Here is a 21845-nt window from a genome sequence, read left to right as displayed (position 1 = left end):
TGACGGTTGATTTTTATGGGGCGGTGTCCAGAAACTCGGCATCAACTCAATTTTTTGTTTCAACTGTATTTTTTCCCTTAAAAAGCAATATTTTATGAACAGGCGAAATTCCTTTTTATCTGTTTTATTCACAATAACAAAAGTTGTTTCTCTCAAAATGCCATAATTCACAAACTAATGATCCGGAAGCTGTCAAATTTATACACGCATCTTTTGAGGGTTAGGGCTAACTAAAAACATACGAATTTAATTCTAGTAGCGCCATCTATGAGTCAGGCCAGGAATCTTTCAGTTGACCTGTTACTTATTTCGTTGAACCTTAGATCTTTCAATGCGACATGGTTATATACTCATTTTCTATGTTAATTGTTAAGTGATACATGTGTTAATGTTAAAGCAATGATAAGCTTACCTTATTTGGAGGTATAATTGGTGAGTACTCCTTCCTTTCTGCTCGAGTGAGGACGTGTCCTCTGCTTCCATAAGGAACATCTCCGCCCAGAATGGAAGAGATGAACCTCCTAGGGGGTATACTTTCGCATTTTTCTATTACCTTGTCTGTTGTCGAAGACAGCTTTGAGGACTTCGAGGCGTCCTCGCTCTTATACTCTTTCTCTGAAAACGTAAAAAATACATGCTAAATATGAAAGGAATAAAACTGACGCGAAAGTAAGAGTGTGTTATTCAGGTGTTGGCGACGAAACGATATTTAAGGATATACGTAATCCAAGAGATTTTTGTCTTTACTGTTCGAGTACGGCAGTACGGTGAATTAGCTTGAACAAAAATCCATATCTGAACAATAACAACAGATCAAGGTCCGAAACTAGATATTTTAAACTCTTTTTTTTAGTTGCAAATAGTTCATCTTTATATTTGTGTCGCTTTTTTGTCCGATTGTCATTTGGAGAATTGTCAATTCATTATGTTCCAGCGAAATCACAGATAACCGGAAACGGACAGGAGCTGAACTCAATTCATAATAGTTTTTTATTTTTAATTATATAATGCATTGTTTGGTGATATCGATATTTCATGCCATTATTTTTTACATTAAAATATGTTAATTCTAAAAATAACATTAAAGCTTCTTAATCAGTCAAATCTTGAAGATTGAAAACAAAATTGATTTGATTGATTGATCTTAAACAAAAAGAATCAAGATCTGAAGATGGCTGATGAGATTCTACCATAACGTCATCAAAATATTAAAATATCTAAAAACAAACCCTGAATAATCGTTATTATTGCACCGGAAAACAGTTACAAAATTAAAATTTTTGGAAACAAAGTATTTCTGGGTTTCCAGTGACTAGATAAAAGTTATGACAATAAAAGTCAAGATATGTTGAATATCTAGACAGTATGTTTTATGCGAAAATATGATTAGTTATTTTTGATTGTATGCCACATACATAATAGATGATATTTTTACTACATTAGTAAAACGATATTTAAATGAAATAGAAGAGTTAAAATAATAAGGAATTAACTGTCCAGCATAAAATGACACGTTCTTTTCCTTCAGGATAATAATTATTTATTCTATCATTTTGAAGAAACAGTATATAAATTTGTGTATTCTCAAATTCAAAAACTATAGAACTGTTTTCAAGAGTCTTCCGCACTACATTCTCTTATTCCTATCAAATTCTAACCAGTATTTTTTTTCTGTGTAAACTTGCGGGCTTTATTGTGGACACTTTTTGTTACTAGAATCGTAAAGTTGCCACACCAACTTAGAATTTTGGTTTATAGCGTTTGCCTATTTATAACCTCAAATGATTATCACTAATGCTTTAAAGAATTTTTCTACATGGTCTACCAATACCCACTCAAATCGAATTTTACTACTTTCGTACTATTTTAGTAAAGCGATATTTAGATGAAATGAAAGATTTAAAATGATACTGAATCAGTTGGCCAGAAGACGATACGTTTTTGTTATGCTTCTGGATTATAAATAATTACTCATTCATTCGGCTGATTCCACAAATCTATGAATCAATGAATCAGGCTATAATATAAGATTTGGTTACTACCTCAGGTTCAAATATTAAATTAATTGCTAAAAGTATATTAAATATAAACATAAACCAACGTATATCGCCAAACGTACCTACTAATCGTAATAAATAATAAATATCCTTTTCATTTCTTGGCTTTTCATGTGTGGTTTATATTAAAAATGTGAAAGGAATAAAATTGCGGCGAAAGTAAAAGTGTGGACGTACGGTCCCCGTGAATAATTCAACGAGATTCATTTCCAAAAATTTAAAATCAAAGATGGTTATTCAGCTGTTGCCGATGCGACGAAATTTAAGGAGATACGCGATCCAAGAGATTCTCGACTGTTTTACTATTCAAGTACGGCAGTGCGATGAACCAGCTTTTATTGAAATTCAATAAAAATCCGTATCTGAACAATAACAACACATCAGTGTCCGAAACTGAATATTTTCAACTCTCATTTTTTAAGTGCAACTAGTTGATTTTTATATTCGTGTCGCTTTTTGTCCGATTGTCATTCGGGGAATTGTCAATAATATAATGAATATTCCAACGAAACCGCAGATAATCGAAAACGGACAGGAGCTGAACTCAATTTATGATATAGCTTTTAATCTAAATACGGAATCAGCTGTTCGACATGAAGACGACACGTTTTTATTTTGCTTCTGGATAATAAATAATTACTCATTCATTCAGCTGTTTCCACAAATCTATGAATCAATGCTGTTATAATATAAGATCTGGTTACCACCTCCGGTACAAATATTGTCGGTTAGTTATGTGTATTAAACATAAACATAAACCAACTAATATCGCCAAACGTACCTACTAATCGTCATAAGTAATAAATATACTCTATATTTCTTGGTTTTTCATGTGCGGTTTATATTAAAACTGAGAACTAAGAACGACTCAGTAGAAATGACTGTAGTTTATCTACTAATTTATACATTTTTACAAGCTATTGGGTTAATTGTTGTTAAACCTTATCTTGCACAGTGTCTTAATATGATTTTTTTCTATAAGAAGAAATTGTAAGTAAGTTTTTCTTTACTTTATTGTTTATGAATAATTATTTAGTATTATGATAATTTTAAAGTATAACTTAAGGATATAACTGCTTAAAAGTTATAAAAATACTTTCTTTATATTTTATATTGTATTATTATTTGGTCTCAAACCAAATATATGGATTACTTATATGTTTCCATATAGTAACTCGTCGAAGTGATTGAGTAATGACAATATTTATTATTTAAAATCCTTTCGTTATTAAATGTCATTTATTTAGAAAGATGAAGGAATCTTTGGAAAGAGATATGCATAAAAAAAGACGTTGAAATTTACCGTCACACCTTTTCCTGTATTGTTGACGACTGATAAACGATACAAAAAATGAACAGAAACACGCCAAAATATCCTTCACATTGTCCGTTGACCCAGGATGAAAAAAAAAACAACTCGCTTAATTTGAACGAGGACCTTGACAGCAAAAATAGCAACGCTGAATGGTTGCTTTATATCTTATCCATTCTACGTTTGGTTCGTACGGATTACTAGCGCAGAAGCCGTTAGAATTTCGAATTTAAATTTTTAATTGTTCGGTTTTGTGTCGACAGTATTGGATCAAAAATGAAACGTTTGATTCGTTGGCGATGAACTGACCGGTGTTTTGAGTCGGTGGACTGCTTGAACAGGAAGTTATATATACATGCGTCGCGCTTCCTTGTAAATAGTTCCTGGGTGATGGTTAACGTGACTCTTTATTTTTTCGTTAGAGCGGGACAATTTCTTATTGTGTAGTTAAATACCCATTTTGATTTTAATCACTAAGATTTTGTTATAAATAAAATGTTACATCTAACATTTAAGGAGTTGTTTGACAAACATATTCAATAAATGGGATAATGATTGTAATAAACAATCACAAAATTATTGTATTTATCTGATGAAATTGGATTAATGTATTTATAACATTCGTTTATTTTCATATTTAAGTCGAGATTGATTATTTATGTGATGAAATATTTCCTGGAAATTGAAAAACGTTTTTGGTCTGATATTCTGGTAGAAAGAACTGCCTTTGAACAAGATTACCAGTTATACCATTATAATTCATAATTAATATGGAAAATATATTATTTATATGCTTTCCTGCTCAACATAATTGTTTACTAACTGTATATTGACGTCATATGATACAAAATTTGCATTTCCATTAACTGTAATACATTTATTCCAACGATTTTTCATTTGTGGTTTCCATCATTGCAGTGGTTTTTCAAAGGGCTCCGGATGATCAAAAATATTTGATGTTGGAAAAGTTAAAAGTCAGAAGGTGTAGAATCTGGTAAATAAACTGGATTTTGAAACAATTCAAGCACGGATGATTAGTTTATTTTAGCGATGTCCTTTTTTAAGCTTTCTGATCAGGTTTTCTTTATTAAGTATAAGCTTCTCAACAATTGTGAATTCCAAAATAGAGATTTTTCCTACGGTGTAGTTTCAAACTGAATTGTAAATGCTTCTTGTCACTGGATTTTTAACATGGCTTGAAGAAGAGTATTTATCTATGTATAAGTAAAATATTATCTGCCCAATAAAACATGCACTCAATCCAAATGTATGACGTCAGCAAGTATCAATGTTGCCGCATCAACTTCAAGCACGGATGATTAGTTTATTTTAGCGATGTCTTTTTTTAAGCTTTCTGATTAGGTTTTCTTTATTTGTCGAAAAAACGTCCATTTTCTGTCGGAAGAATACATTTTTAAGAAATATTAAATGCATTTGTTTATAAGATGATTTCTCAAAATTAACGATCATCCTAGTTGAGATTGTTAGCACGGAAGCTTCTCAACAATTGTGAATTCCAAAATAGAGATTTTTTCTATGGTGTAGTTTCATACTGAATTGTAAATGCTTCTTGTCACTGGATTTTTAACATGGCTTGAAGAAAAGTATTTATCTATGAATAAATAAAATAAAGTCTGCCCAATAAAACATGCACTCAATCCAAATGTATGACGTCAGCAAGTATCAATGTTGCCGCATCAACTTAGAATTTTGATGAACAATTTTTGCCGGACTATAACCTCTAATTATTATTACATAGTTTATTAGTTCCAACTCAAATCGAATTTTATAGATTCTTTTTAATTAGGATATAACGAGAAGCAAACATTCGCTCCGAGTTTAAAATGAATTTTACTTTCTACAAACTGCAATTGGCAAATTTATTCGATGTCGTTTATGACTTGCATTGGCTGTTTCATTAGACGAGTTGTATAACCACAGTTCAGAGTATTTTCGAATATTGTTTAACTTGAAAAATGTTTATAGGATTAAAGTAGTCAGACATTTATTGGATGTTCGAAAAATAGCTGTTTAGGGGTTTAATAATTTCTATCAAAACTGGTTTTATTGTAGTCTTGCTTTACACTTGGTAACAAAAATAATATAATAAATATAGGTTGTAAATCAGAGCGTCGAACTTTTAAAAATATCGATTTTTTAAAATGTTGTTACTTCTATTTTTTTTCCTTGGAAATTTGCAGTTTGTATTGTCTCTATAAAATGCGAAACTTTTATTATCTATTTGATCAATTTCCAAAACACATAACAGTTTAAAGATGAATTGCATGAACGTGGAATTGTCCCATCCGAAGATAAAGGTAAACATTTTTTTTATGACGCATTCTATTTAAAACAGCTCGCATTGTGAAAGACTTCTAAAAAATTTGTCGGCATTTTTTCCTCAAATGATGTAATACTAGGCTCGAAAATAAAGTCATAAACCTCTAGCACTAAAAATAGTCACTTCCTGAACCTTTTTGTTCTTTGTTTGACATTTCTTTATGACTGGTTGTAAAAAAAAAATTGGTGAAGTTCGTAGGTAATTTGACCGAAAAATTTGAGTTACAGTTATCTATATTGGTGGCGATGATCCGTGATGAATCAACTTTAGAGCATGATCCACAGTTTAATTTACCAAAACATCGAGTTATTGAACGGGACACCCAGATTTGTCCAACATTTTTGACTAACTATTAGGCAAAATGGTTTCGCATTGTACAGCTGAGGGACCGCTTGACGCTGGGATTGTACAGTTTCAGGTACAGAACCAGTGGAACAGAGAGAGGGAGAGAGAGAGAGATAGAGAGAAAATCAGATTAAACCATAGCCTACCCAGAGGACAACCTCGACAAATCCTGAAGCGTGATGGTTAAAATGAAATCGAACTTAAGAGAAAAAACTCGACATTGAAATTACAATTGGATTTTAGATATTTGTAGGATTTATAATGTTTCATGGTTTCCTAGTAGGACTTGCGGTGGCGTTTTTACGATTTCACGAGGTGATAATGTTCTCAAGGATTCTCGTAAAATGTCATTTTTTTCTGCAATAATGGGAAGCCGTAATTAATATAATTTTTTACGAAGAAGAACATTGTAATGGTGTAATTATAATAACTTTTTCAACCATTTTGGTAGGACATTGGTCAAGGTAGTGCGACAAATCCTTAATTTATTTTTATCATCATTTATAGAAAATAGCGTTAATTTTAACAAGCACAATAGTCCCAGCAAGGCCAGTAACCAGTCTAGATAATGCCGAATATATTTTGTTTGGTTGTCAGAGGGTTGGCTTAAGATTTTAAACTGTTTAGAGTCGACGTTTATAAAATCAGTCAGTGACAACGATGGCAAAAATCCATGAATTGGCCTTCGAATTCCTTCCTCATCCACCGCATTCTCCAGATCTGGCCCACCAGCGACTATTTCCTGTTCTCAGATCTCAAAAGAATGCTTGCTGAGAAGAAATTTTCGTCGAATGAAGACGTGATCATCGAAACTGAGGCCTATATGGAAGCGAAGGATAAATCGTACTACAAAAATGGTATCGAAAAGTTGGAGGGTCGCTATAATCAGAGTATCACCCTTGAAGGGAATTACGTTGAATAAAAAAACTAATTTTGCCAACAAAATGTGTTTTACTATGGTAGGCCGGGGACTTTTCAATTGACCTGTTGCATAACAAATATTGATACTGCAGATGCTGAAAACATTTGGATCTATCACTATTTTTCCGCCGATATTTTTTGATATTTGTCTTCGTAGATAGTGATATTGCCCGTATCTCTTATCTGCTACTGGATAAGTTCCATCGATGTCGATACAAATATTTCCTTTATCAAGTTGTCGCGAATCTAAAAAATTATTTTGATAACAGAGAAATACTGACTGACGAGAATTTATTTTCTAGAAACCTCTTCAGTTTTAGTCGAATATCACATTACATTCTATGTATTCCGATCAAATTTTATAAATAAAGTCTTAAAATAATGAACGATATATAACAGTTTCATCCAATCAATAAAATGAATATTAACGAATTAATATTAATAAATGGTCGATTTTGTTGTTTCTTTTTTAAAGTGAATGTTTTCTGATTCAAAGTGAATTATTGAGATGTTGATTGAAATGTGATTATTGTGATTGTCTTATATAGATATAAATATTAGTCTCCTTTTACCAACGAGGCTGTATCTAGGGACCTACAGTTTAACGTGGACTCCGAACCACGGTCCTCGATATTAACCGACTGGCGAGTGACCAACTTAGAAATCATCCCAGAAAATATCCGGTCTTACCTATATTGGTTACTGGCGTGACTGGATCATTATCCTTATCGGATTTTGCACTCTTGCCTAAGGACAATCACAAACATAAATTTACGATCGTGTCCCAGGATTTATCACAGCGCCAAACAAGCTGGATTTTCTTATTTATAACTTTAATGTTGTATTTCATAAGCACTGATATAATGATGTTACGTTACTTGACTATTGGTTCTAAATTTTATGTAAAATTTATGGATAATTCATATTGGTCTTTAAAGTTTAATATATAGCAGCTCCGATATATCTTCAATGTTAAGAAAGAAGTTTGAAATATCTTTTCCTGAGTTGTTTTAGTATGAACATTGAGAATTAATGTAGTATATATTCCTTTAATGTATTTGGGTTGTATCAAGCGACCCATACGGTCCTGGTTTAATTAAATTAAAGATGAAATCAGTAACATATCTAAACCTTGGTGATCTGAATATAGAGTAAGACTCAGCCGGCAGTATGGTTTGTGCGTTGGTTCAATAAGTCGCGGCTTATTTCCGTAAAATAAGATAGTTTTGAAGAAAATTAATGGTTTATATGTTTTAAAGCTTTCAAATTCCATAATGGGTGCAGTCAACGGGATTCAGGTTAAACCATAAGGCCATTATTTTTTGAATTCATTCAATTAATCGGATTCAAATTACTTATCTAACAGGTGGGGTAAAAGTCCCGCTACCATTGTGATTGCCTTATAGTTTTGTCCAAAGAACATATAAGTAAGTTTGGTTTTCACAAAAAGTTTTGGTCTTTACATTTTTTTTCTTTATGATTGAAAAATTATATCGGCTAAATGGTGACCGCGATTTGCTATGCAACTATAGGTACTTTTTAAGGCATTTTTCAAGATATCCTGCAGCATCCGAGACTGAATTTTTTCAATTTCATGACGAATGTTGTCTTTAAGATGTTGAACCGTTTGAGGCTTATTCACACAAATTTTTGATTTTAAAAAACCAACAAGAAAAAGTCTGTTGCTATTATATCCGTAGATCTGGCTGGCCATGCTAAATCGGTGCTTCATGAAATTACTCTTCATGGAAAAACGTCATTCAATAATTGAATTATTGCACGAGCTGTCTGTGCTTTGGACCATCCTGCTGATACCACATGCCCTCTAGTCCTTGCTCTTCCATTTCAGGTACTAGGAAATTTCGAATCATGTCCTGGTACCGTACAGCAGTAACAGTAACTGCAACACCTTTGTCATTTTCTAAAATATCAGTCAATACCAATGATGTTTCCAGCATGAATACAACACCATACAGTTACTTTTAGTGGATGCAATGATGTTTCAGGAATTAATTGAGGATTTTGTGTTTCAGAATCGACTGTTCTGTTTTTTAACGTGGCCACTTAGAAGAAAATGGGCTGCATCGCTCATTACCAATTTAGACTAAAAATCTTCAATTCCACAGATGGACACACAATATAGTTTTAATTAAAATCAAATTTTCTGTTCCTACAAACCATTTTATAACTTTTATACGCATAATTTCATATTTTAGACTTAGCAACAGATCGGGATATATTTTGTTCTCTTATATTTTAAGGCCTGAGTGAGTAAATTTGGTGTGAATTTTGAGCAATTTTTAATAATGTTCTCCGAATAACTGTCGTCTGTTGTACTCGAAAGTACTGTTACTTATGTTGTCTGCGCTTTTTTCATGACTGATGAGAATGATTCCATAATAAGTCATTTATAAATATTTTGTGCGTCAGTTGGGTTAACGATATATACATGAAAATAAATTCACCATTTTCCTCAATGACCATCATCGAAAATCATTAGCGGTGTATTATTCGTCAATAATATTACGTTATTTTATATCGGCATCGATCTGAAATTGGCGCTCGTTTAATTTGAATTTCAACATACTGTAGTATTAACATATTTTTTCGAGCTCTCCAACGAAAGAAGTTCGAGATCCTGACGCAAAACGACTGTTGGCATGCCCGCAGAGCAGCAGGCCATTGAACATAACGTTCCTGCGTAGTTTTTCAAAGCTTGTATTTCAAGGTCACCGGACGAAGACGGGCCACGTTGCCGGATTGTGCGAGATTTCCTATCGATCGACGCCGATACCGTTTCGGTAAAACCTCATTTACGTTCTTGAAACGTGCGGCAGTACCGCTGATGCAGCTAGATAAAAATACACGACCTCGCTCCGAAAACTGGATATCTATTAGCGTACAAGACCCGAGCGTCATTCGCGAGTGTGACGACGACCGCTTACGCGTGGTTAAGGAAATCTAACGGTGCGAATGGCAACACTGTAACACCTGCAATATACAAACTGGTTGTTCTTTCTGCATGGTTAATAAAAGGACGGCGAATAAAAAGCAAAAATCCAGCCGATATAATACGTCGATTGAAAGGGTACGAAAAAGAAGGGAAGTGGAAGAATGGGATGTTGATAATAAACGATATTGTGTACCAATAACCTCCGAGGGTGACGCGGTATTCTTCGATAGTGGATGAAAGAATCGAAATTAAATGTTGAATTGAACAACCCCTGAGACTAACGGGGTCATTCACGTGTCTTAATATCTGCGCCCTGAAGAATGATGCGGTCATATGCCGATATAAAGGATGTTTCGATATTAAAAGTTGAATAATATTGATTAGACATGTTTAAAATTGAATGGTTGTGGCGATCATTAATCCTATTAGATTTACTTAAGTGTGTATCATGTGTTATTTTTGCTTGCTATAAGTAATTATTCATAAGTTAATGTTTGCGGTTATCTATATCAAAACTACTAATTTAGAGAGCTGGGTAAGACCGCATCCTAAGGATGTTTTCTTTAATTTTGTCGCTTGCCAGTCGATGGACTTACTAACGAAGGCATTGGCATGGAGTACATGATGAGAAGTAGTTCTGATGCAGATAAGCTTTAGTTGATAAAAAGGAGGCGCTGAAATATTATTTTATATTAAATGTTACAAGATAATAAAGCACTGTTTTCGCGAAGTTTTACTTTTATTTTTCAATCATAACATCATGTTAGACAAAAAACAGAACACATTAGAACCAAAAGAAAATAACTATACTCGTTAGTCGGAAGATAGTCTAAACGTGATCTAAAATCAAAGAGATTGATTTATCAAACAATCATAAAGCCAATTTGGACTTATGGGGTACAAATAGGGCGTTTCACTAAAAATTCAAATCAACTAGTCATCCAGCGCTGTCAAAACGAAATTCTTTGATTAATTACCAATGCCTATCGTTACGTAGCCAACGAAGAACTGCACGATGACCTGGAAATCAAATGGATTTGCGAAGTTATCCAAGATTTTGCATTAAAACACGAAAGAAGATTACTAAATCATACTAACGTGGAAGCAATACTACTACCGGACAACGCACAGGATATCAGAGCGAACCAAACCATACGAACATATATAAAGTGTATACATATTGATGTATTTATCTCGCACTCGTCTTGCTTGTGTATAATTAATTCAAGTACAAATGAAATGTAGTAATCAATTAATTTATCATTAAGATAGTATTAAGCATATCTAATAAAGATGTTATCAAAAAAAAATAATAAAAAAATTTCAATCATTCGAAGCTTGCTGGTGAAAATCATCAAGTGCCTTAGAAGAACTTACACTTGGAATGATAAAACCGAATTACTATTAGGCTTAATTATTTAGAAATAATATATAAATAGAGCACGAAGAATAATAAGTACCGTAGAATGCATTAGAGCTATTAATCTATTAATTGCAACTAATACGTTAAGACCCAGTATTGAAAGAAAAATGATTATTTCACAATACTGCCAGGTAAAGGATACGAGGAATCACCAATGACATTTCAAATATCAATAAATATCAATCAGTGGCAATAAGACTAAATCTTCTCATATTAATTTAACTCAGAGAAATTACATTCCCAAGCAAGGCGGATTTTTTATCGCTTAAATTAGGTGAATGATGCTAAATATCTTTGCATGCATCTAAAAACCGACGTCTAACCTGGTAAATATATATACTTGCTGAACAAAAATAACTTAATCAAAACTTAAACTTAGACTTAAACTAAATCATTTGTATTTTTTCTTGGGCTGGAGTCAATCTATATTTTTAAACTTTAGAACAAGGCTTAGAATAATGCATTTTAGATAGGAGATAATTTATTGAAGGGATTTTCTACGTGTCATGTGTTGGTCTTTAAATCAGTTTCAAAAGATCTGTTTAGATTAGCGGAAAAGGCTATTTTTCCTCCATCTTTCAGATTATTTACGGGTTCTATCGAAAGAACGATGTACTTCTGAGACTATCCACGAATCCACCTATTTCTTGGTACATTTATAGGAAGTGAAGCGGTGCTCAGATAGTTCACGGCTCATAAGAAGCAAGGTTTGGAGTGTGCAGCCGGTGGGGATGATCTAATATTTTATATTTCCAAGTAATCTTCACCGATTTTTCAACATGTAATCGAGAGCTGCCATGCTGAAGAATAACATTATTGCTCCAACGCATTAATTGCAGTCGATAGGGATACAAATATTCGTCTTCAATTTCGTTGGCTGTCCATAAGGTTCTTCTGATATCAAAATCATCATCCTTAAAATGCAGAAATGTGTATTCACATGTTGATATATATGGAACATGGGGGCCATAAGCTTCACACAGCATTCGATGACTTTCAGCAGCATTTTTTTTCAAACTGAAGAAAAAAAGTAAAACTTTCCACAAATGCGATATGCTTGGTACAAATCTACTTCGACGAAACGGCAGATACTTAAAAGTGAAGCCTGTCAGTGAGACTGATTTTAAATATACCCTTTGCTATGTAATACACCATGTGTTGCACATTCTTAAAAATAATATATAGGCCTAATAATAATGTAATTGTAAGATAATTTTGTATATTAATTATCATAAAAGCGCATTGGACCGATTGTTGAATCCCTAAGGGCAATAAAGAAGTCACCGCTTAAGTAATTACATACATCTTCAAGGGTGATACATTGATTATAGCGACCCTCCAACTTTTCGATACCATTTTTGTAGTACGATTTCTCCTTTGCTTCGAAATAGGCCTCAGTTTCGTTGATCATCTCTTCATTCGACGAACATTTTTTCCCAGCGGTCATTCTTTTGAGATCTGAGAATAGGAAGTAGTAGCTGGGGGCCAGATCTGGAGAATACGGTAGATGAGGAAGCAATTCGAATTCCAATTCATGGATTTTTGCCATCGTATTCATTGACTTGTGACACGGTGCATTGTCTTGGTGAAGCAGCACTTTTTCTTCAAATGCGGCCGTTTTCAGCGATTTCGTCCTTTAAACTATCTAATAACTATGTAATAGTCGCTGTTGATGGTCCTTCCTTTTTTTCAAGACAGTCAATGAAAATTATTCCATGCTCATCCCAAAATACAGACGCCATAACCTTGCCAGTCGACTGTTGCGTTTTCCCATGCTTTGGAGCGAGTTCGGATGACTGTCGATTGGTCCTCGGAGTGAAATGATCGAGCCATGCTTCATCCTTTGTCACATATCGACGCAAAAACTCCGTTTATTACGCTTGATCATCTTCAAACCCTGCTCCGAATCATCAACTCGTCGTTGTTTTTATTGAAAAGTGAGCTCGCGCGGCACCCGATTTGCACAGAGCTTTCTCATACGCAAATATCCGTGAATTATATGATGTACATGTTCAATTGATCTGCTATTTCATTCAATTTCAATTTACGGTCATTCAAAATTATTTTGTGGATTTTTTAAATGTTTTCGTCGGTAACAACTTCTTTTGGGCGTCTACTGCGTTCACGGTCTTCAGTGCTCATTTCACCACGTCTAAACTTAGCATACCAATCCTTGATGGTTGATTTTCCAGGGACAGAGTTCGGAAACTCGGCATCAAGCCAAGTTTTTGCCTCAACTGTATTATTTTTTCCCTTCAAAAAGCAATATTTTATCAACACGCGAAATTCCTTTTTATCCATTTTTTCACAATAACAAAAGTTGTTTCACTCAAAAGGCTATAATTCACAAACTAATGATCCGATAGTTGACAAATTTAAACACGCATCTTTTAAGGGTTACGGCTAACTAAAAAACATATGGATTTAATTCCATTAGCGCCATTTATGTATCAGATCGGGGACTTTTCAATTGATCTGTTATATTGTCCATCGCAATTTGTAAATTTATTTTAAAATCAGACAATATTTTCCTTACAATACATAATCTCTACAAAATTCGACTGGTTGTCAAACGGTCTGTATCACTAGGTAGAAACAGATTGCGTCTTTTGTCAATTACTTTGAACAAGAACATGATAATTTATGACTATGGCTTAGCTATTTTTATTTATTTGTTATTTAGGATTTTGTTAAACCAAACTGAACTAAAAGTTGAAGTTTCTGAGGCGACGTTTTGAAGTCATAAATTTAGATGACGCGGGTTCGTTGATTTATTGAGCGCACTGTATATATTATTTTTATTTTAAAATATTCTATTTTTAGAAAATGTAATTCAAACAAAACAAACGTTCTCTGACTCAGGTAATTATTGAAATTTATTGGAAATATCAATGTGCCATAACAATATATTTCGTCTAGTATAATGCAGAAAGTATAAAAAATAAGACCATAAGACCTCGTCCTTTTATATGAACGATTACCAAACGTTCCGACCTACTTATGATATGAGGAATGATAATATTCAAACAGGTCGTTTGTAAGTACTATCACGAAAGGTCAGTCTCAATGATAAAAAGCCGATTATCGTCTTTTCTATGGCTATATTCAACACATTCCGGTAACGTCTCGGACAAGGTTCTATTACGACACCATTACGCGTGTTTATCATCGAACGAACAGCTAACTCAATGTTAATTTACCTATGATCCGTTAACAGCAGATCCAACAAAACACCGATGAAACGTTCTTGATGACCTTTCGGTTTATCCAATCGAGACGAGCCTCCGATAATTCTCAGAACAGTCGAAACGTACGAAGCAATCATCAAATCCAACGCGAGAAGTATTATCAGAAACAAGAAAACAACACAACAAAAAATAGTATAGTCTTAAACTTGAACTACTTTAATAAAAAAAAATACCGAGTAGATCCAGCAAAAGAGAAAGCCTTGTCCAAGTTGAAGATCAAGGTCTCTCGAATGCATCTAACGCTCGCTTAAACAAAGCGCCTCTCGAAGAATTTGATTATTTAACAATTGATGCAATCTGTTACTGTTAACTGACTTTCTCTTGATGTAATCGAATGGGTGTTATCTCGACTTTTCTGGGTCAATATCGATGATGGAGCTTTCTCTTGATTGTGTTCGGTTTTTATTTAATTCAATATATATTTTATTGTTTTTTTTTGCGTATGGAGAATGGTTTTTGGCTCGACGTTTTGGTAGAATCACATCTGTATAAAAACTATGGTTCTCAAGCCAGTTAATAAGAAAAATATAAATTATTCTGATGTTTCTCTTACTATTTATTATGAAATCAAGAAATAGATTTATTTCATTCAAAGTATAAGTACATTGCTCTCTATTACGCTTTTCCATTTCTCGATGAATATCAATATATTTCTATTTTGGAACTATTTATCAACATTTCACAAGATTGATAGTGTTTTCATGAATATTTTAAAAAGATATTAAATGATCTGGTAATCTTTTAGTGCATTTGCTATGTTAAGATTGTTATTAAATTTTGCACAAAATTCTGTTTTATATATATTATGTATTATATTTATATTATGTCATGTTTTGCATTAGTTTAACTTATTTTAATATTTACATATATCTGTTTTGTAGCTATAATCACTATGTATTTATTATTATTCCCGTATCAGTTTATATAAAATTGTTTCTTTTATAGTTGCATATTTAATTTTTTTATTGTTGATGTGTGTTGAATTTATGAAATTTTATATATGTAATTCATCAATTGAAGGATCAATTATTTATAATAATGAATAAATAATTGATAAACTATTTTAGACAAATTGATTTGATTTTTATAAAAACTTTATTGTGGGAACTTACTTGAAATCTCTTTGGTTTTAGTTTGTTGAAAAAATAAAAGCCAGAATCTTAATAGTAATAATGTTTTTAAAGTTAATAAGATATGCAATGTTTCTTTTCTGTGTCTCTGGTTATTCGAAGCGAAATCACTAGACAGTAACTAATTTATGATAACGAATGTGTTGGGGTTTTATGTACTAGGTAAGTAAAATTAATGATGTTTTAGTTTTAATGCAATATAAAAGAAATATTTTTTTAAACTTTTTATTTATCTTCATTAATACTGAACCTTATACACGATTCTGCGCTCTATACATATTTTAGCATAAATATTCTAATCTAGCTGAACAGGTTGTTGATGTCTCTGAACACAATCGCAAATTAAACCGAAAAATCTCCCCAGAGATCTAAAACGGTAACAGAAGAATACTTTTACACCACCAAGAACGAAGTATCAAGTGCGTACGTTCTTTGAACTGTAAAATTCCTCAAGGCTAAGCTGGTTTAAAATTCGTATTGTGAATAGAACAATACTCGATATTGTCCTGTCGTTTCTTGTCGGTTTTTTTTCCATCGCTATTTTCGACGTTATTCACGGATTACTAATTCCGACACCGATTATAATCCATCTCTCATTTCGGATTTCGGTTTGGAACGACGACGAGCAGCAATGGACTGAATGAAGCTTACCGATTTTTTTTCGAGTTATTTGCGGTTTTTCCGAAAATAATCTTTTGTTCTGGTTAGGAATTATATTAATCTGCTTCTTCGTTTTTGTCGATACCCCTGTCAATCAGGAGTTAAGTTCAAGTGGTTTTTGTCGAACAACAGTTTCTAAAGCAAACAAGAAGTGGTTATTCGACTAAAACTCATGATTATATCGACATTGGCATATTATTGTTATTGCTTGGTAAGAAATGTGTTTGTTTATGTTTCTTGATATTCAAATATATATATATGATAATAGCTATAAGGGCACAAATTACATGTTAAAAGCGTATATTGCTCAAATTGTATATAGCTCTATTTGTATAATCTGTTAAGTTACAGTACAGTATATGTAAAGATTTCATGTAATTTCTATTATTAGTTTACAAATTACAAGGAAGTGTTAAATGTGTTTTCAGTGAAAAAAATTGAGAGAAATATTGTTCCATGACAAAGAAGTTAGTGCTGAAGTAAATAGTGTAGTTCTAAGCTAATTGTAGATTTATTTTCTGATATATTAGAGTGGCTATTTACATTTTGGGACTACAAGTGTTCTTAGACTATATCTGACGTTTCTTATTGGAAATTTTAACCGTAACCTTCTTCAGAATGCTTTATCATAGGAGCACATCGTGCGTTTTATATTAGCTTGGATATTTTGTCTCGGTGAGAAAGTTAAGTTGGTGAAGGTTGTCCAAAATCCGTACCAGAAAGCATTGATGTAGGGGACGAATAATATTGAAAGATGAGGCTTGGTATGATATTGGTTTATCCTTGGACATTAATATGATGATCTTAAATAAGATGTTGCTTGAATATTTAGCATTAAAAAGATTTCATCATGTGGAATCCTACATAATCAAACATATGTTTATAAAAACACATTTTGGGCAGTAATATGACTGTGATTTTAAATGTGATCAATCATCATGCCTGTATGGTTTATTATTTATGACCTTTGTGATATATTGTAAAGTTTAAGGATTGAATAAGTCTTATCTGGTTTAAAATAATGACTTCTTAATTATGTTAAATGTTATAATAGCATATTCAGTTATGTTTTACTGTAATGTGGTATATTAAAAGGTTTAATAAATAATTTCGTTCAATATTAGATCAATTACTACCTAATGCGAACTATTGATTAGTAAAAAGCTATTTTCATCTCACCCATCCGACCTAAGATTTCTCAACACTGTCCCTGATAAATTTATTTAGATTTTTGTCGATTTTTCTTACCGAAATTTATTTAAATTTCACAAAATGGGACAATAAAAAGCGTTAATATTAAATTCTCCTTTTCCCTTGACTCCAATCAATCTGGGACGATTCATGAATATTATAATTATTATTTATCTTGCTTTACTAGCTATTCGATGTCTCGTTGTATAATGAGTTTGCGGGAAGCGTACGCTTCGTTTATTATTTAAAAAATGTTTTTCAACAGTTTACTATTAATGATTATTAAACAAATTGTTTATGATGTTGAACTGTGCACGTGTGAGTGTGGACGAAAGGATTTTTTTCAAGCGCATTCAAAGTCAGAACTGGTTTTATATTATATCTCTATAAACAGTTGCTTTTATTGTTAAAAAAACCTGTTTTTTACTTTTACCTTTCCTGACATCCGCTACAGACTATATGCAGAGTAGCACAAAGAAAATTCTTTCGGATAAAAAATAACTTAAGCTCTAGTTAGGAAACATATTTGAAATTTTTAGGATATATCGTTATAGTTTTTACTTTTGACTTACATTTATCAGTATTTATTTTTGAAGTTCAAACAAGGTATATGTATAAAATAACATAAGAAATATTGAGATAAAATATGCTTTAGATATATTTATCAGTGAATATTGAATTATATATATGTTTTAAAAGTTATTTGATAGCTGTTTATTTATTTTTATTTAGATAATAATTTTTAAAATTCCCAGTATTTCCCCATCGAATAATAATTATAGTAATATATATATATATATATATATATATATATATATATATATATATATATATATATATATATATATATATATATATATATGCACTTTAGTTCATCTTCCTTTTGTTATATTTCAATAATTTAAAATGGCTTTGTCGCAAAGTAAATAAATGCTTTTGATTCTTTTAAAATACAATTTTACCAATAATATAGTAATATTCGAAATTGAAAATAAAAACAGTAAAAAGATAATAGCTACTAGGAATCGAAAAATATAGTCATTGGTTCATTGATTGAGCTTTTAAATAGATGAAAAAATATATTGTGTTAATTGAAATATATTATGAAGATTAAAATTATCCAAGTTCTTATTAATGATACTAATAACTTTTATTTACTTCTTGTAATAATATAGTTAAAACTATGTTCTTTTAGTAGACGAAAACTTAATGTCTAGCGTATTATGATTTTAAAAACCGCTATTTTTCTGATGTTGCTGATATCATCATAATATTTTTTTGTACCTAAATGCTTAAAATTTATAATATAGTGTAATTTAGAGCTGGATCTAGTTCTGAAGGCATATGAGACTCAGATAATATTAGAATGTCATATTTTTATTTCAAAAATTACTAACAGTTTACAAAGAAGGCTCGTCATGGCATTGGCGAATTATATTTTGTTATGTGAAGTTACAGAGAAGAAACTTACAGAAACAATTTATAATGGATTTGAGGGATTGAGAGTTTTATAGTCAAATATAGTAAATAAGGTTTTATTCAAGAAATATTTGAATTCCCCCCTGTATATAATTATGAGTCTATTAAATGATACACTATCTTTATTTAGCCGCATTTAGTAACATTCGCTATAATTAACATTCTAATAATTAATAATAATAACATGTGTAGGAATTCTTGTTAACTTATTAAACTATAACTGTAACAAATACGTACGATTTTACTCAATAACGACTGATAAAAACCTTAAAGGTATTTCTAACGGTATTTGCGTTATTATGTCGTTAGACATAACCGAGCAAACTCGCATTGAACGCATTTCGTATATTTAGATGTTGGCAGATTAATGGAGACCGAGCGAGAGAGGAAAACCATACTAATTGATTTAAATTTATACCTTTATAGAATGGCAGTACTGCGATTCGTTTTTGCAGTAACCCAATTACGGTACTGATCAGGTAGTTAACAGAGCATAAAGTTAATTGATTCTTTTTTATTTGTTCTTGAAGACCTTCAAGTAATGATTTGATTAAATTTAGTTGTTTATGTGTGTCATTGGTTTAACCGAGAACGGTCAGTTCTTCCGAACCGAGTTATTATCGGGTGTAAATATTCGACGAAATCTAGAAAACGGTGTCTAGTAACTAATTATAGTGATTCATCTGAGCTAAATCGGAATCTCAAGGAAACTGTGTCTATCAGTATCAGTTTTCGCGTTTGTCTTTACAGATATTTTTAATCGTTGCGGTTTGACATCGTTATAAGTGATACTTTAATTGTTATTCGCATGCGAAATTTCAGTAGCGTAGGTAGTACGAAATAAACAACGCATTTTATGTTAAATCATCTTCCTTCGTATGTGGCGTTAAATATTTTATGACCAACAATTGAATTGCTATCAATTATCACTAAAATAATCGCAATTCTACATGACAGTTACTATTATATTTTTGACTGTGAATATTTCCCAGTATATAACTATATTTTAATATTGATATTGGTCATATGTTTAATAAAGATAAAATTATTTAGATTCATCAAGTTATTATTGATTTAAATATTTAATTGTTGCATTAAATACATTTTAAAATGATAATATTTATTGAAATAACTAAATTGTTTTGCTTTTTTCATCTGTTATATTACTTTAAAACCATGATGTAATACTGTGAAAGCTCTAAATGACATGAATAAAAAACCTATTATGAAAATTGTTCTGACAGAGGTAGATAACAGTTTCTGGTTTTGGAGCCGTTATACGCCTTTTTTATAACCGATGAATCTTTTTTATATTCCTCAGGAATTTTTCTCTTTAGTATATTTTTGTTAAAGTTGAAATATTTAACATATTAGAAATAAATAAAAAAGTAAAGGAAAATATCTTGATATTTAAATCGCTGTCCTATCGGAGACTTATAGTAATAAAGAAATTTAATACAAGATAACGGAATTCCTTAGAAATATTTCAGATCGTTTAATGAACCATTGGTTTCGTTGTACCAGAAAAAAGTAGTAAATATATTCCGGGAATTTTTATGTTAGTCAGATCAAAAACGGATTTCTCCTGAGTTCTTTTAAAATGTATGATTAATAACAATGATTAATGTAAGTGAAAAAAACGCTGGACGAACTTCCTAAAACCGATTTTTTGTACGTAAAGATCACAGATATCAACGGTCGCGCAAGAGAGTAACCTTGCGGACGAGGTTCCCATTTATCGGCCGTTATTTTTTAAATAAACAATTAAACTTAACAGTTATAAGGATTCGCGGAGCGTTCACTTTATTTACTTTATCAATTGACCGATTTCTTGCTGCTTACCATTTCTTCTTGGAACGATTAGTGATAGAGGTTCTAGAGATCCAGGCGATGGGGGACAGACGTCGCCCTTATCGATGCCAAGGTCGTTCTTCCCCTGGGCGTTCTGGTTCTCCAACAGTCGCAACTGCTGCTGGTGCAGTCGGTTCTTGATTAGGAATATTTTCGGCATTTTTCTCAGAAATCCACTGCGTCCAATTTAAAACCGTCCAAATCCTATTAAGATACACATCACGATCCAAGGAACCTCACTAAAGTCACCAGTCTATGCACGAAACACGGTCCGAGCCTGACGAATACGATAAAAAGTCAAAAAAAAGAAAAATCAACGGACGTATACACAAACAGGTAAAGTACACGCACAGAACTGTTCGTTTTTACCGGCAAAAGTCGAGTAGAATAACCGCGTTTTATGGTACCGTTCACAAGTCCTTGACAAAGAACTACCAACTGGTTCTGGTCGGTGTTGGGATAATTGGTATAAGCAGGAGGTAGAGCTGGCCGCGTATTCTGCGTCGTACGTCCTATCGCTGTCGAGACCTTGCGTTAACTGAGTTGATGACCGGGTACTTGGATGGAACCGTTGTGTGTGTTCCCCTCGCGTCTCCACGCCCCGCTATATAGTACCCTTGTCTGTATTGCAACTGGCTATCCTCCGTTGGTCGGTGAAGACGGGAGGGGGAAGGGGAAGGACAGTACGCTACCTGTCGTTTCATAATTCTCCGCGGTCGTGTGCTTGTGTATGTGTGTGTGTGTGTGAGTATTATGTACCTGTTGCGTTATTTTTGTTGGGATGGGTGTCTGAGTTATGTGGGCATTTTATAGGTTTGCTGGCGTTCGACGATGAGTTCGAATACGGTTCAGTTCTTTAGGTCAGACCCACGACCAATATAATTCTTTGTACCGAAGTTTTCGCTTATTCTAACTGTGAAGTCCGATGTTTACA

The 21845-nt window shown here is 32.4% G+C and overlaps 1 protein-coding gene across 13 annotated transcripts in view; it reads right to left on the bottom strand.

Moving 5' to 3' along the window:
- Positions 1 to 21451, bottom strand: part of ovo (transcriptional regulator ovo) — a 41099-nt gene extending 19648 nt beyond the window's left edge. For all 13 annotated transcript variants that reach the window (XM_076396278.1, XM_076396279.1, XM_076396281.1 and 10 more), the window contains exons 1-2: positions 20903 to 21451; positions 413 to 615 (exon numbers count right to left, since the gene is read on the bottom strand). In XM_076396278.1, the coding sequence (XP_076252393.1) occupies positions 413 to 615; positions 20903 to 21071 (372 nt within the window). In that variant the 5' untranslated portion in view covers positions 21072 to 21451. The remainder of the gene's footprint in view (positions 1 to 412; positions 616 to 20902) is intronic.
- Between the last annotated feature and the right edge of the window lie 394 nt (positions 21452 to 21845).

The sequence above is a fragment of the Rhynchophorus ferrugineus genome, unplaced genomic scaffold (genome assembly GCF_030347505.1).
Source record: "Rhynchophorus ferrugineus isolate W39M unplaced genomic scaffold, kcgeb_rfMv2 rfM2, whole genome shotgun sequence".
Taxonomy (NCBI): Eukaryota; Metazoa; Arthropoda; class Insecta; order Coleoptera; family Curculionidae; genus Rhynchophorus; species Rhynchophorus ferrugineus.
The sequence above is the reverse complement of the archived record's forward strand: the minus strand, read 5'-3'. Positions and strand labels throughout refer to the sequence as shown.